Raw genomic sequence first — 16,935 nt, 5'->3', positions numbered from 1 at the left:
AGTATATATGTATATATGTATATATTAGTTATAAATTATTAGATTATTAGATTATTAGATTATTAGTATATATGTATATATTAGTTATAAATTATTAGACTCATATAAAAAAGACATTTACAGTAAAAATATTATTATAATTAAAATAAAATGCATCATAAATGTTATATCACAGTTACATTGAATAAATTAATGCATGTTATCGATTAGCTCTGTGTCACCGTGAGAAAAAAAAGCCTGCTCACACTCTGACCTTTGACCCCGCCCGCCGCGTCCCTCCCCGCTAACCCCGCCCCTCTGCAGACACAGAACGGGAGCTCCATTCAAACAAACCGAACTCCGCGCCCCGGGGATGCGACAGTCGCTGTAGGAAGAGAGACAGACAACCACAGACACACAGTGCACCCCCCGAGCTCCGGACAGACAGGGCAGACAGACAGGGCCGACAGACAGACAGCCGGAGACACAGACAGACACACCGAGCGCAGTCTGCTAGCAGGAGGCTAACAGCTAACAGCTAACAGCGACATGGCGAGCGCCTCGTACCACATCTCCAACCTGCTGGAGAAGATGACCTCCAGCGACAAGGACTTCAGGTAACACCGCCCCCCCCCTCACCCCCTCACCTCACCTCACCCCCCAGCTGACGGTACAACGCTCCAACGGCTCCTTCTGCACGTGTGACAGCGGCTAACGGCGGCTAACGGCGGCTAACGGCGGGCCGCTAGCTGTTAGCCGCCGTTAGCCGCTGTTAGCCGCTAGCTGCTAGCTCTGCCACCTGTCTGATCATCGTCACACTGCTAGTTAGCTCGCTAGTGCTAGTTAGCGTTTTGATTTGACAGAGCGGAGGGGGGAGGGGAGGGGGGGGGTTAACTAGTAGCTGTTCTGTGAGCTGCTGCCCCCCCCCCGCTCCCTCCGCCCCCCCCCACCAGGAGCTAACCACCGCCTGTTAGCTTGTCTGCTAGCGTGATGTCAGCTAGCTCTTTCTGAAGTTAGCACGTCGGCTAATTCCTGCAAACAGTTGATTGTGTGTGTGTGTGTGTGTGTGTGTGTGTGTGTGTGTGAACAATAACAACATGTAAACACTGGAGACCGTCACTGCTGATCAGTGTGTGTGTGTGTGAGGGGGTAATCGATCAGTCTGATCAACACAAACAAACAAACCTGTAAATGTGTTTGTTTGTTTGTTTGTTTGTTTGTTTGTGTGGAAAACGTCACGTCATGGTCTGTTGTTGGACGATGATAAATAATAATAATAAATAATAATAAGAGCAATAATGGAGAGTTATTGATCCTCCAGCTGAATGGATCCATTGATCGGGTTCAGTCATCAATAACTTCTTCTTCAGTTTAATATCACTGCTGTCGTTGGTGATCAGACAGAATCAATGTCATTGACATTTGATAGATCCATTGATTACCGGAGTAATCAATCATCAGATGGATGTCCCTGCAGTAACTCATATTGTCTGTATTATTGATTCCTTATTGATTCCCTGATTAGTTTGTAATGTGGATTAAAGTCGGTTAGGAAGCGTCGGATTACGTGCAGGGCTCCTACGCATCCTGGAAAACCTGGAAAACCTGGAAATGTGTTGACTTATTGATTAAGAAGAAGAAGTATGGAAACGTTCACCAGCTGCTGCGGCTGATCGAATGAACGCCTGTTAATCGATCGTTATCAGCTGGCTCCACCACGGCGAGCTAATGCAGAGCGTCCCATCAACGCTGGAGGCCTCCCAGGGGATTATGGGACTGGAAAGGTCCTGGAAAGGTCCTGGAAAGGTCCTGGAAATGGATGAATGTGTTAAAAAGAGCGGGAACCCTGACCTTCCTCGGATTGAAGCCCATGTTTCCGTCGTCGTCTGGCCACAGTTTGGAGCGTTTGTGTCTCCGTGTTGAAGGGGGACGGAGTTAGACGAAGGTGTTTTGAGGCGGTGCTGTTGCATTGAGTCGTTTAAGGTTCACAGCAAACAGTGACGTTGCTGTATTTTGGTTTTATTGATACGTATCGGAGGTGATCGGCGGACTGAGGAGGGTTAATAAACGTCCTGACCTGCAGAGTATTGGTAAAGACTTGAACCATTAACCCCGGACACAGTCGCTCCTAAAGTTAGGAGACGCAGTTTAAAGGATAATTCTGCTTTATTACAACAGCTGGAGCTTAAAGGTTAATTGGTAATACATTTGTCGTGTTTTTAGGTCATTTTTCAGGCAACGTTGCCTCTAATGTGAAGATTTACTGGCTTTATTTTGTCTGATGGGATCATAAATTGATCATCTTCATGTTTCAGACGCTCGGTTGGAAGAAAATCTGAAGACATCAGGAAGGATCAGTCGATTTACATCAAGAAAATAATGATCAGCTCAATCAATAAAGTAGTAATAACAGATGGCAGAGGTCTGGGAACACAGTGACATTAAAAACTAGTTCTTCTTCTAGAGTTTCTGTCTCGTGTTGTGTGTTTGATTCGTGCACCGCTCCCTCTCACTGTCTATCTGCTGTCATTGATTAGAAACCGGCTTTATAGGTTGGAGTAACTCTATCTGTCTGCAGCAGCGTTCAAGTCTCTACATGTTGATTTATGTTAAATAACTGAAACCAGCGGCTGCCTGGAAGGTGCAAATCAAACTGAAAACAGCTCGCGTGAAAGTAGAAGACCAGCAGTTAATATAAAGGTATCAATACAGTGCATTGATCCGTGATTTGGAAAATAATGGAGGCACGTTGTGTGTGACTGTATGGAGCTCCACAACATTGTTCTGTTAGCTCTGTGAATATAGTTTGTGTTTATATCTTTAAATAATAAAGAGTCACAGAAATGAATGAAATGCTGAGATATAGGCCGACTGCGTACGCTTTTTAAACATTTCCTACAATCCTTTTAATCCTTTTAATCCATTTATTAAGAATAAATTCCAAACGTTGTCTGATTCCAGCTCCTCAGATGTGAAGATTTGCTGTTTTTCTCTGTGTTTTGTGATTATTAATGGGAAGATTTAGTTGTTTTGGACTGTTGGTCGAACAAAAGAAAACATTTTTTGAGTCAGAGCTGACGATTAATCACCAGATGAACCAGGCCCTACATTCATCAGCTTGTGTTTTATATTAATATTGATAATAATTGTTCTTTAAACAGTTTTTCTTTGCCTGGATTTGATCTGTGAGTCTACGCTCGTAGGACTCGTGTGAATGTAGAAATATATTAAGAATACAACGCAAAGGACACTGGGATCAAACCATTTCGTCCCGTTCGTGTTTAACAGATACGAGTCGGAGCGAACCGCCCTCGTCTGTGATCTTCTCGGGGACGATCGCAACCAAATTTGGCAGCAAAACTAATCAGTTTCATCACTCCCGACAGCCGCTCGCTCGCTCAGTACCACAAAGCCGTGAAATTGTGAGACCCGTCAGTATCGGCTCCTGTCGTTGTAACAACTGCCGCTGACCCCCCCGAACAAGAGCCGCTCAGAAGAGTCATTTCAGTCCTCATCTGAGCGCTGTAATACGACATCAGCAGATACTCCGCAGGAGAGTTAATTACACTTACACCCTGCCACTGAACTCGCACCATATTTTCAGCTGTCAGACATCCGAATTACTTTCTCTAATTCAACCGTGGAGGGAAACACTCACACATTGGATCGGACACGGCCTCGGCAGATATAACTCTGTGTTATAAAGCGGATCCGTCCCTGTAAAGAAGTTAATAACATCATCGTCACCCCGGAAAAAGTGATGCAAAACAGCTCGTGTGTCATCGTGGACGAATGGTGTTAGTGTGGAGCTCCAGATAGAAGAGAGAGTCCTGTTTTACCCCCTTTGTCCCTGTTTATAGCTGTGTTGGCTCAGTATTTTGGTTTAAACACATTTCACTAAAAGCTAATAACGTAAATGTTGATCCCTTTTTATCCCCGACCTCGGGCTCGGGCTCCGGCCAGGACGCTCCGCCAGAGAGAGTAAAGGTTGAGGCTGAGCAGACGCTGTGTGGTTGCATTAATTAACGTGACCATAAACTACTGATTCACTTCAGATAACCTTTTTATTTAAATCCAACCGTGCACAGAAGACCTCAGAACATGGACAGTTTGTTTTATTTCTATCTGATATATTTCAGTTTCCCACATGTGATCAGAGGAAACTGAATTCCTCTACAAGACATTTAATATGGTTGCTGTCGCTGTCTGGTTACTGTTTTCTTTACACTGTGGTTCGCTGAAGACGTTCAACCGCCCGACAAACACACACATACGTTTGCTTTTTGGAGAAGCTACAGCATTTAAAACCCTCCATTAATATTAAACTGAGTCTTTACAGTTTATATCAGCAGCCACGTGACAGTCGGATTATTAATCCTTGGAGAAGTGGATCAGGTTTACATGAAGGATGGCTCCATACAGATACCGTCCTTTTCCCCCTCTAATAAACAACTAAAAACCATCATGATCCAACTGTGAATGAACAATAAAGCTGCACAATATAGAAGAAACATCCTATTGTGATTATTCTTACAGATTCTAATTAAAACGTGAATAATAACTATTATAAATCCTGATGATGTACAAAGCATCAGCTTTATAATAACGCTGCTGTGGCACATTTTGCCTTTATCAAACAGCTGCAGCTGATTTGGTTTTTACCGTATTGCAAGTTCAACAGTATTTTGATGAGGTGTGAAAAAGCTCGGGAACCGAAACTGCTTCTTTTTTTCTTCAAACGTTGTTCACACAGAAGTTTAAGCAGCTTTTTGTGATTGTTCAGCAGCGTTGACAATGAAATAAATCGCCCTCAGCTGTTCCTCGAGATTAAGTTTCATGTTCTGGTTACAGCTGTGTACAAAAGTTTAGTTTCTTTTTTTATTGAAAAGATGTAAATTAATTTATTGTCAATGTCTTTAATTAAAACGAATCAATAAAATATGTTATAATATACTTTTTACTGTACTGTGAATGTGACACATGCTGCTCATCTGTGTCTCTTTATGGACACGTCGCTCAAATATCAGTTATAATTTATGTCCTTTAGCCTAATGGATCGTATTGATTATATGTTTTTCCCTCTGATATTTGGTTGTGATTTAAAATCTAGCTCACCTGGTGGAGCGTTCGCCCGGCCGCCGGGGTTCAGCTCCTGTCGTTCTTCAGCTGTCGTATTAAAAAAAGACAAAAATAGAGTTATCCTACTGTTCAGCAGATTTTTCTGCTTCATTAACAAACGATTTCTTCCTGTTTTTGTCTCCAGGTTTATGGCCACTAACGACCTGATGACGGAGCTACAAAAAGATTCAATCAAACTGGACGACGACAGCGAGAGGAAGGTGCGTCTGCGCTGCTTCACCAACGAGTTCGAGTCTAGTTTATAGCTGTTGGTATCGAGCTCACTCGTCCAGACTACTTCTCCAGTCATGGAAACACCTGGAAATTGATTAAAATGACCAAATATCCTGAAAATAATCTGTGTTGATGATTGATTGATTGATTGATTGATTGATTGATTGATTGGCAGGTGGTGAGGATGATTCTCAAACTGTTGGAAGACAAGAACGGAGAAGTTCAGAATCTGGCCGTCAAATGGTAAAAACACCGTTCTTTACTCCTCTTTGGTCGAGTTATTGTACTGTGTGTGTGTGTGTGTGTGTGTGTGTGTGTGTGTGTGTTTAACTGTGGGGTGCGTTTGTTCCTCCAGCCTGGGGCCCCTCGTCAGTAAGGTGAAGGAGTACCAGGTGGAGACGATCGTGGACACTCTGTGCACCAACATGCTGTCGGACAAAGAGCAACTCAGAGACATTTCCTCCATCGGACTCAAAACTGTGATCGGAGAGTTACCGCCCGCCTCCAGTGGTAAAAACACAACCAATACTATGACAACTACTACTAATACCACCCGTCTCTAGTGGTATTGATGTTTTACTGCCCATACAAGTGTAATAAGTTGCACTGATTCCATTACAGTCTTATTACTCGTACTTTACCGATGCTGCCGCCCTGTGTGACGCTGCTGTCTAACTGTCTCCCCGTCTGTGTGTCTCAGGCTCTGCTCTAGCTGCAAGCGTTTGTAAGAAGATAACGGGTCGCCTGACGAGTGCCATCGCCAAACAGGAAGACGTGTCTGTCCAGCTGGAGGCGCTCGACATCATGGCTGACATGCTCTGCAGGTACGCTACCTGTCTACCTGCCCATCTCGTCTGTGTAAACCGTGAATACATAACTCTCATTTATACTATCCCAGCAAACAACGTCATCAGGATATGTGCTGAACAGCTTCTATTAGTGCTCTCAAAGATGTGTTTATGTCCCCCAAAACATCCAACCTCGACTTTACTGACTTTAATGTAGAAAGAGGTTTTCTCTTGTACGTTTCTCTACAATCTGAGATTCAAACGTACGCTGGGAAACCGGAGCTTCCTTCCACTCTCTACTACGTAATAACAATGTGAGAATGTGAACATCGGAGCAGATATTAAAAGCCTTTTGTGCTGCGTTCCTGGTGCTATCTGACTGCACGGCATTAGAAAGGCTGGCTGTAATCTTGTGTGGAATAAAATAAACAGTTAACTGTCTGCCTGTCTGTCTCTCTGCAGACAAGGAGGTCTGTTGGTGAACTTCCATCCCTCCATCCTCAGCTGTCTCCTTCCTCAGCTCACCTCCCCCAGACTGGCTGTCAGAAAGGTGCGTCCGACCTTTCATACGTTCATTAAGGAGCCGGTGTACATTGGTCCTGTATCCACTGACTGGCTGTTGTGTCGTTATAACCTGACTGTTTCAGAGGACCATCATGGCTCTGGGTCACTTGGTTATGTCCTGCGGGAATCTGGTCTTCATCGATTTGATCGAGCACCTTCTGACGGAGCTGGGGAGGAACGACAACATGTCGACCACCAGAACCTACATACAGTGCACGGCCGCCATCAGCAGACAGGCCGGACACAGGATCGGTGAGACAGACCGCCGCCAAAATAAAAGTGTCATTGTGGGTTTTTTAAAATGCTTTTGAGCAGCCGACTCAGAAATGAACAAACTGTCCTCGCTGTGTGTTCAGGAGAGTATCTGGAGAAGATCATTCCTCTGGTGGTGAAGTTTTGTAACGTTGACGACGACGAGCTCAGAGAGTACTGCATCCAGGCCTTCGAGTCCTTCGTCAGGAGGTAATTCACACATCGACCCCGCCGACGTATCGCCGCTGTTGTTGCTCTCGCTTCACTTTCACACTGTCGTTCCAGGTGTCCTAAAGAAGTTTACCCCCACGTCCCCACGGTCATCTCAATCTGCCTGCGCTACTTGACCTACGACCCCAACTACAACTTTGACGATGAGGACGAGGACGACAACGCCATGGACGCTGAGCAGAACGATGAAGACTACCAAGGTACTGAATTATAAGTCAGTATAAGTTATCGAACTGTAGGTAACTGTCGTTCCTTCAGTTGAAACATTTAAAATATGAATATTGAATATACGATGTGACTGATGGAACATATAGTGTCATTATATTCTTTTTAACCATCTCAGGTGCCCCTGCAGTACTCCAAAGTCCCCCTAGGGGTACACGAGAAACCCAGAGTTACAGTTTTAGAGAGAAAGAAGCTTCTTCTAGTCACTTATCAGGACAACATGTATAACCCGATGAAACAGCTTTAAACGCGAGATATTAAAGATACTAAAGATTTTACTAGTCGTCACACGTTTATGATATTAGTTTATTTAAATATCTATATTTTATCAGCTGCCTGTTAAACGCTAACAGAAACAGCAGTAATGATTCTGAATGTGTCTTCAAAGAGACTTTATTTAGTTCAACATCAACACTTCAAAACTCAGAATAAATAACTTCCAACTTCACTGAAACAAATCCTGATGGACTGATCGATACGATGGATAAGGTCAACAGTTACTCAGAGTCAGGCATCGACGTCTTCAGGTTATTAATTAGCTAGTTGGAGAAGTTATTGATGAAGATAACTGGCTCATTCTCAGTGTGTTGGTTGATGTTAGTTTAGCATAAATACAGAAGAATACAGTCGAAACTCTTCACAGGCTCCAATTTAACTTTAACCCCCGATGGCAGCAGTGTGGCTAACAGCAGCCGCTCTTTGTGTCTGTCCAGGCAGCGACGATGAGTACAGTGACGACGACGACATGAGCTGGAAGGTCCGCCGGGCGGCCGCCAAGTGTTTGGACGCCGTCGTCTCAACTCGTCACGAGATGCTGCCAGAGTTTTATCGCTCCGTCTCTCCTGCACTCGTCTGTCGCTTCAAGGTACGGTCAGCTGTCGCTTCGCTGCTCTTCCTCACCTCCTCACTGTGACGCTTCATCTCCTCGTCACTGAGACCTGATGGTTAACTCGCTCTGACGGCGTCAACCGCAGGAGGATCCTAAAGTATCCTCGCTGTAGCTGGAGGAATATGACCAGGCTTTATCAGCTGATTGGTTTTAGATCAATGAAACGAACCCATTTCCTCCTGATATTACAGTGATCTATATCTGGATCCAGATAATAAACAATCCCATCTTGCTTTTGCAATTATGCCTGGTATTTCTAATTTTCGATCTCCTCATTGAGATCAATGAGAAACCTGAGCGTGAGTAATTATGTGAGTCAGCACCAGACTCCCTTTAAAAAATCACCAAGTTTAGTGAGTTCTTGATTTAGATCAAACTTTATAAACTTTGTGAAAAGCCGTCTGACAGATTCTTAATTATTTTCCTCGTCTTGTAAATTCTGCAAATGTTAAAAGTATATTCCTTTCTTTGTGTAAAAGATATTGTGAGTTTGTTCCAGCGTGTAGGCGACTGTGTGACTAGAACAGACGTTTAATCAGTAATTAGAGACGTTTCTCTTTCAACCTTTGCTCTCTAAGATCTCTAAACAACCCATATTTTATGTTGGTTTAAAACAAATATTGGTTATTTGTTGTGTACGGATCGGACTCTAATCTCCACCTCTTGGTTAAAGTGAATTCTACCTATTGATCGGACTAATCCGACTGCTGTTGATTGCAATAAATGGCTAACAAAGATAATCCCTATCCTTACTAATCCCAGCCTATTGACCCGATGTATGTAATCCATACTCGTTAATCTCCCCGGACCTTCCCGTCTGTCTGCAGGAGAGGGAGGAGAACGTGAAGGCGGATGTTTTCCATGCCTACCTGTCGCTGCTTAAACAGACCAGACCGGCTCAGAGCTGGTTGGCTGATCCAGACGCCATGGAGCAGGGAGAGACGCCACTAACCATGCTGCAGAGCCAGGTAACCTGATGAATCAGGATCTGTTTGTGTTCACGAGGCAGGATGAGTTATTATTAGAGGACGTCTGTTGGATGTTCCTGATACTGTTCCCTTATGCATATAAAACAACCAGTTTTCATCCTTCTAAAGAGAGAGAATAAGAATTGTAAACAAAACAACTGACAAACACTCCTTGTTTATTAAATTAAAGAGTAAAATTTTGAGATTTGGTCGACATTAAACCGACTCAGATCACATATAGAGTCAGTGTGCTTAGTAAATGTATTAAAAACACATACAATTACTATTTAATAAATATAACTTAACTTTGATTTGTTTCCAGCTGTTTCTCTTTGTTTTCTGTCATCGTAAATTAAATATCTTTGTTTTCTTTACTGTTGCTCACGTTAAACTTTTAGGACATGTAATGGACAGTTTTTAGTAATTTAAAACATATTATAATCTAAATGATTAATGGAAAGTAATTAATAATTAAAATTGTTAGTAAAATGCATCACTTTATGTGCTGGAAGATGTTTCTTTATTAGAGAGCTGAAACAATATGTTTATTAATCAACAACTTCAATGACAAAAATCCCTGATAGTTGCTTCGTGAGTGTGAATATTTGCAGATTTTCTCTCTTTTGTGTGACAGTAAACTGAATATTTTTGGATTTTGGACATTTAAACATCTCTACTTTGATTTGGGAAGATTAGATTGAACTATTTTGATGCCTTATAGACCAAACAATGAATTTAAAATAATAGTTACAGCCTTAAGTCATATTTTATGAGTTGGCTCAAATACTGTAATGATCCATAAATAATCCTCAGTGGTTGCAGTTTTGTGTTCGTGCAGCAGATGTCTCTGTTGGAGCTTTAATCTGGTTTCATTCTGTAGTCACTAACAGGAAACCCTCAGCATCCTGCACCGCCGACCACAGAAAACAGGAAGCAGTTGTGGTGGTCTTTTTATTTCTCTCACGCTCTCTCTCTCTCTCTCTGTTAATGTCTCTCGCCCCCTGCAGGTTCCCATGATAGTCAAAGCTCTTCACAAGCAGCTGAAGGAGAAAAGTGTCAAAACCCGTCAGTGTTGTTTCAACATGTTGACTGAGCTGGTGAACGTCCTCCCCGGAGCCCTGACTCAGCACATCCCAGTACTAATACCAGGTGATACTACACCACCTATTACTGTTATTACTCCTGTTATTACTCCTGTTATTACTCCTGTTATTACTCCTGCTGCTTCCCTACTCTGTCTGTGGCTCTCAGCTCCAGCTAAGTTTAATTTAAGTGACAGAAGTTTGTCTAGAGTTGTTGTCTTCACCACCATTGGCGTCATTGCAGTCAGCTTCTCCCGGTTAGGATTCCTTCAGTGTTCATGGTTCAGGAGGTTTCTACCGGGAGCCCAATGATCCACAGAGGTCTCCTCCTCTCCAACACAAACAGACCCGCTGATTAAAACCACTAAACACACTGAATAAAGCAGTTCCACCTTAAACACACTGAATAAAGCAGTTCCACCTTAACCACCAGTCTCATTATTAATATCTGTGTTCTTCAGGTATCATCTTCTCTCTCAACGATAAGTCGAGCAGCTCCAACCTCAAAATCGACGCCTTGGCCTGTCTCCACGTCATCATGGTCACGCACCCCGCTCACGCCTTCCACGCCCACGTCCCCGCCCTCGTCCCGCCCGTGGTGGCGTGCGTCGGAGACCCCTTTTACAAGATCACCTCCGAGGCTCTGCTCGTCACGCAGCAGCTCGTCAAGGTGGGAGTCGGGGCAACCCGCCGCCTCGCCGTTAACCTCTCCGACCTCTGGCGTCGCATGACGAGTTGATTCTTACGGTTTCTCTCCTCGCAGGTGATCCGACCTCTGGACAACCAATCAGAGGCCTCAGACAGCTTCGACCCCTCCCCCTACATCAACGACCTGTTCACCTGTACAATCAAACGCCTGAAAGCCGCCGACATCGACCAGGAGGTCAAAGAGCGTGCCATCTCCTGTATGGGGCAGATCATCTGTAACCTAGGTAACCACCGTCTGTCAGTCGCAGGGGTGTGATGTCAGCCGTGATGCTGCTTCCTGTTTGGTTTTCCTCGCCGGGTTTTGTCGTTTAATGGTTCCCGTCTGGTTGTGTAGGTGACCGGCTGCCTACCGAACTTCCTGGAACGCTGCTGATCTTCTTGGAGCGCCTCAAGAACGAGATCACCAGACTGACGACAGTGAAAGGTAAGCCCCGCCCACCACCGCCGGAGAACGCCACAGGACGTCACAGCGTGCTCCGTCCGCTGCAGTGACACCAGTTCGTTAATACAGGAGTTACTTTCTGCCTTTTATAGCAGTTTTCATATCAGATAACATTTATACACTGATTCTGAACTCCATATCCCAGCATGCATTTCCATCTGACTCACAGCTGTAATTGTGTCACCACCTGACTGAGGTTCTGATTGGTTGTCTCTCCGGCAGCTCTGACGCTGATCGCCGGCTCTCCGCTGAAAATCGATCTGAGGCCGGTTCTCCCCGACGCCGTTCCCATCCTCGCCTCCTTCCTCCGCAAGAACCAGCGAGCTCTGAAGCTCTGCACGCTCGCCGCTCTGGACATCCTGCTCAGAAACTACAGGTAACACACCTGCCGGGCCACGCCCACACAGCCGTGAGCTCCTCCCACCTCCTTCCTGTCGGTAACACTCCCTGAACGTGTGCGTTTCAGCTCTGCGGTGACTCCCGTCATGGTGGACGCGGTCCTCGCCGAGCTGCCTCCTCTCATCTCAGAGAGCGACATGCACGTGTCTCAGATGGCGCTCAGCTTCCTGTCCACGCTGGCCGTGACTCACCCGTCCTCGCTGGGTCAGCTGAGCAGCGGGAACATCCTCCAGCAGCTCATCGCGCTGGTTCGATCCCCGCTGCTGCAGGGCGGAGCGCTCGCCGCCATGCTGGACTTCTACCAGGTAGAACAGGAACACTTTATTTACTTTTTAAATTCACTTTTTATTGTGTCGTAACAGGAAATAATAAAGCTGAGTAACGAACGATAAACACAGAAGCTTAATAAGGATAAAATAGATCAAAAATACTAACAAAATAAAATGCTTAATAAAAAATACTAGAAATAAAATCATTAACAAAAAATACTGACAAAATAAAAAATACTAACAAAATAAAATGCTTAACAAAAAAATTAACAAAATAAAATGATTAACAAAAAATACTAACAAAATAAAATGCTTAATAAAAATTTTAACAAAATAAAATGATTAACAAAAAATACTAACAAAATAAAATGCTTAATAAAAATATTTAAAAAATTAAATGCTTAATAAAAAATACTTACAAAATAAAAATAATACTAACAAAATAAAATGCTTAATAAAGAATATTAACAAAATAAAATTGCTTAATAAAAAATACTAACAAAAAAAAAATATTAACAAAATAAAATGTTTTATAAAAAATACTAGAAATAAAATCATTAACAAAAAATACTAACAAAATAAAATAATACTAACAAAATAAAATGTTTTATAAAAATATTAACAAAATAAAATGTTTTATAAAAATATTAACAAAATAAGAAAATGCTTACAAAAAAAATACTAACAAAAAAAATAATACTAACAAAATAAAATGTTTTATAAAAAATACTAGAAATAAAATCATTAACAAAAAAATACTAACAAAATAAAATGCTTAATAAAAATATTAACAAAATAAAATGATTAACAAAAAATACTAACAAAATAAAATAATACTAACAAAATAAAATGCTCAATAAAAAAATCAATGCTTAAATATGTGTGGATTGATATTTGAAGGTATTTATCTGTGTGTTCAGGCGTTAGTGGCTACAGAGACTCCCGGTCTGGGTTACATGGACCTGCTGAGGATGCTGACCGGTCCAGTTTACTCCCAGAGTGCCGCTCTGCCTCACAAACAGGCCTACTGCTCCATCGCTAAATGCGTCGCCGCTCTGACCCGAGCCTGCCCCACAGAGGGACCCGCCGTGGTCGGACAGTTCATCCAGGTAAACTACCTGTCTGTCTGCCTGTCTGACCTGCAGATAATGTGTGGTTCACATCGTGGAGGAGGTTTAAAGAAAGTTATTTGTTCCCGCGCTGACAGGACGTGAAGAACAGCCGCTCCACAGACTCCATCAGACTGCTCGCTCTGCTCTCATTGGGCGAGGTGGGACACCATGTGGACCTGAGCAGCCAACCAGAGCTCAAGACCGTCATCCTGGACGCGTTCTCCTCCTCCAGTGAAGAGGTAACGCCTGTCTGTCTGACCAGGAAGTGCCTTTTAGGATTCCACATTAAGAGTTTTTAACATGTGACAGCTCTGTGAGACTGATTTGAGCTAAATGTCGGCGTGCTAACAGGCTGATGTTTAACACGTTAGTCGTCCAGATGTTGTGTCTTTCTGCTCATATTTCAGTATAAATTAGCGAGTAGAGCTGAAACCATCAGTTAGATAATAAATTAATTGATCTGCAGAAAATGAAAAGGCAAACATTTTGACAGTCTGACAGCAAAAATGTTGAAATATTCTCTGGTTACTTTTCTTTATCTTCTGTGATGAAACTGAATATGTTTGTTCATAAAATGACTAAACAATTTATGGATTAATAATAAATGAATTGATTAATTTAGATTAAACAAATATTGGTTATTTGTTGTGTACGGATCGGACTCTTTAGATTAATTGATAATGAAATCATTAAACTTTTTTAAATGTTTGTTTTTGTTTTCTGTTCAGTGCAAGAATTCTTGTTTTTGAGGAGTTTCCTACCAACTGTAATCTTTACCGAGCTATTGCTCAGCCTCTCTATTTACTCGGGTCGATCAATAAGTTCTCTTTTCTGACTGCCAAGACAGAAAAAAACCTCTTCAGGCTGCTGGAAACAGTCTTTATGTGTGCGGTCTTCTGTAGGTGTCGTCTAGTCTTCATGACTCCAGCTTCATCCCAACAAGCTGTTAACCAAAGTCTAATTCAGTAAGGTGTTAGTAGATATTGATCTGTCTGTCTCTCTCTTCCCGTCTGTCTCTCTCTCTCTACCCGTCTGTCTCTCAGGTGAAGTCGGCAGCCTCCTATGCGTTGGGCAGTATTGCGGTGGGGAATCTTCCGGAGTATCTGCCCTTCGTCCTGCAGGAGATCTCCTCCTCCAAGAGACAGTACCTGCTGCTGCACTCGCTCAAAGAGATCATCAGTAAGAAGAACTCTGTCTGTCTGCCTGCCTGTCTGTCTGTCTGTCTGTCTGTCTGTTCTGCCTGCTTTGGTTTTAATCTGTGTGTCCGTGTTGAGGTTCGGCGTCGGTGTCCGGTCTGAAGCCGTACGTGGAGTCGGTTTGGTCTCTGCTGCTCAAACACTGCGAGTGTCAGGAGGAAGGAACCAGGAACGTGGTGGCCGAGTGTTTGGGCAAACTGACGCTGATCGACCCCGAAACCCTGCTGCCCCGCCTCAAAGGATACCTGCTGTCAGGTAATCAATACTCCGATCAGTAACCAATAAACCCTGCTGCCCCACCACAAAGAATGCCTGTTAATCATCTGATCAATAGGCAGTGAAATTAATCATCTGATCAATAACCAAGGAACCCTATTGTCACACCTCAAAGTATACCTGCGGTTAGGTAATCAATATTCTGATAAATAAGCAGTTAATTGATCTTTATATTGTCAAAGTAATTTGATTGATCGAGAAAGATTAAGTTCAGATTTTCAGTGTATTGATTTGATCAGGTAATGAATGAATAATCAATAAATACGTGTGTATAGTATCTGTTGTCAGATAATCAATAAGATTGATTTGTCAGCTGATCAACCTTAAAGCCAATATATGAGCTGATCGATCAATAATTGTAATATTCTGTTAAAAGGACATATTGATTGTTAAATTGTACAGAGAAACTTTATTAGTGACGAAATAAAAACAACCAATCAGAACATAGAACATGATGATTAGCCCCGCCCCCTCTCCTCCTCTCAGCCAATCAAACTGCTTCTTTCTCCTCCGACTGTATCTCATATATATATAGATTAAAATCTATGAATTAATCAATACATTGAGATGGATTTCTGCTGGATGTGAAGCAGCCACGTGATGACTGATGTGTAATATTGATCTATTGATTATTGATCTGTGTTTCTGTGTGTTTCTGTAGGTTCGTCGTACGCCAGGAGCTCCGTGGTAACGGCGGTAAAGTTCACCATCTCTGACCAACCGCAGCCCATCGACCCGCTGCTGAAGAACTGCATAGGTAAAAATATCGATTATGGATCTCTGGTTACAAACACAGTGTACACCTTTTTACACCTCATTAACTATTGATTACGTCTTCAACCTCAACGACTCGCTGTCAGCTTGTAGTGACGTAGCTTTTAAAGATCGCGGCGTCCGCCTGTTGGTCCGGCCGCCATTTTGTTCCAAACTGAAATATGTCGATTAAATGAGGCGAATTTTAAATGAAGTTTGGTGCAGAGATTCTCGGAGGTTGAATCCTGCTGATCTTGATCACCTGACTGGTTAATATTTGTGGCTTTCAGTGAAATAGGTCTTAACAACTCAGGATTAATGGATAATTAATTGATTAGTTGATTATTGATCCATAAATTGCTTCAGAAAATGTTTTTTTTTTTATAAAAGTAATGTCTTCAGATGTCGTGATTTGTCCAAATCCCAAAGATTTTTCTTGAACATTGACTCACCAGTTAATCAATTATGTAAATAGCTGCCTATCAATCGACTAATTGATTATTCAACTCATCTTTTTAGGTGAACTTTCTAGTTTAGACTGCAACAAGAGGAGGAAAGGGAAAGAAATGAATGAATTGATTAACTTAAACTAATTAATTAGGTATTGTTGTTCTTTCTCCTTTTTTTTATCTTATTTTTTTTAATTTTCTATATACATTTAAATAACTAATGCTTAGTCAATTAGCTCGATGCTAACATACAATGGGAATCACCATTAACATGCTAATCCATTTTAAATGAGCAGCTTCTGATTTTAGTTTATAAACGTATTATTTCTCAGGTGACTTCCTGAAGACGCTGGAGGACCCCGACCTGAATGTGCGTCGCGTTGCCTTGGTAACGTTTAACTCCGCGGCCCACAATAAACCGAGTCTGATCCGAGAGCTGCTGGACTCGGTTCTACCGCAACTGTACAACGAGACCAAAGTCAGGAAGGAGCTGATCCGAGAGGTGAGACAGGCTGAGACACATAAACCCAGATAGAGACGGATCAACAGACGGGTTAAAGGCAGACAGATGTTTGACTGTGTGTGTGTGTGTGTGTGTGTGTGTGTGTGTGTGTGTGTGTGTGTGTGTGTGTGTGTGTGTGTGTGTGTGTGTAGGTGGAGATGGGTCCGTTCAAACACACGGTGGATGACGGTTTGGACTTGAGGAAGGCTGCGTTCGAGTGCATGTACACTCTGCTGGACAGCTGCCTGGACCGGATCGACATCTTCACCTTCCTGAACCACGTAGAGGACGGACTCAAGGACCACTACGACATCAAGGTCCGTTATTACTCTCAGAGGTTTAAAGTTCTGTTAAGATCCTGTAGTTCTCCGATTTAACAACGTCTGCAGAACTTTTAGAGAACCTCGAGCTGAGTGGAACGATTGTTGTTGTTTCTCAGATGCTGACGTTCCTGATGCTCGCCCGGCTGTCGTCTCTCTGTCCCAGCGCGGTTCTGCAG

At 42.8% G+C, this 16,935-nt stretch overlaps 1 protein-coding gene across 1 annotated transcript in view; it reads left to right on the top strand.

The window, feature by feature from the left end:
- Positions 1–278: 278 nt before the first annotated feature.
- Positions 279–16,935, top strand: part of cand1 (cullin-associated and neddylation-dissociated 1) — a 19,078-nt gene continuing 2,421 nt past the window's right edge. Inside the window, exons 1-25 of the mRNA XM_051391730.1 lie at positions 279–596; positions 5,243–5,318; positions 5,507–5,574; positions 5,687–5,841; positions 6,032–6,155; positions 6,582–6,669; positions 6,767–6,935; positions 7,040–7,145; positions 7,221–7,366; positions 8,105–8,256; positions 9,108–9,248; positions 10,256–10,397; positions 10,792–11,000; positions 11,094–11,262; positions 11,373–11,462; positions 11,703–11,856; positions 11,947–12,184; positions 13,069–13,257; positions 13,356–13,499; positions 14,304–14,439; positions 14,535–14,711; positions 15,394–15,489; positions 16,267–16,436; positions 16,589–16,753; positions 16,876–16,935. The exon at positions 16,876–16,935 is cut by the window's right edge and continues 48 nt beyond it. Coding sequence (XP_051247690.1) covers positions 529–596; positions 5,243–5,318; positions 5,507–5,574; positions 5,687–5,841; positions 6,032–6,155; positions 6,582–6,669; positions 6,767–6,935; positions 7,040–7,145; positions 7,221–7,366; positions 8,105–8,256; positions 9,108–9,248; positions 10,256–10,397; positions 10,792–11,000; positions 11,094–11,262; positions 11,373–11,462; positions 11,703–11,856; positions 11,947–12,184; positions 13,069–13,257; positions 13,356–13,499; positions 14,304–14,439; positions 14,535–14,711; positions 15,394–15,489; positions 16,267–16,436; positions 16,589–16,753; positions 16,876–16,935 — 3,432 coding nt within the window. The 5' untranslated portion in view covers positions 279–528. The remainder of the gene's footprint in view (positions 597–5,242; positions 5,319–5,506; positions 5,575–5,686; positions 5,842–6,031; positions 6,156–6,581; positions 6,670–6,766; positions 6,936–7,039; positions 7,146–7,220; positions 7,367–8,104; positions 8,257–9,107; positions 9,249–10,255; positions 10,398–10,791; positions 11,001–11,093; positions 11,263–11,372; positions 11,463–11,702; positions 11,857–11,946; positions 12,185–13,068; positions 13,258–13,355; positions 13,500–14,303; positions 14,440–14,534; positions 14,712–15,393; positions 15,490–16,266; positions 16,437–16,588; positions 16,754–16,875) is intronic.

This window comes from Dicentrarchus labrax, unplaced genomic scaffold (assembly GCF_905237075.1).
Source record: "Dicentrarchus labrax unplaced genomic scaffold, dlabrax2021, whole genome shotgun sequence".
Taxonomy (NCBI): Eukaryota; Metazoa; Chordata; class Actinopteri; family Moronidae; genus Dicentrarchus; species Dicentrarchus labrax.
Note: the sequence above shows the minus strand (reverse complement) of the source record. Positions and strands in the feature narration are given on the sequence as shown.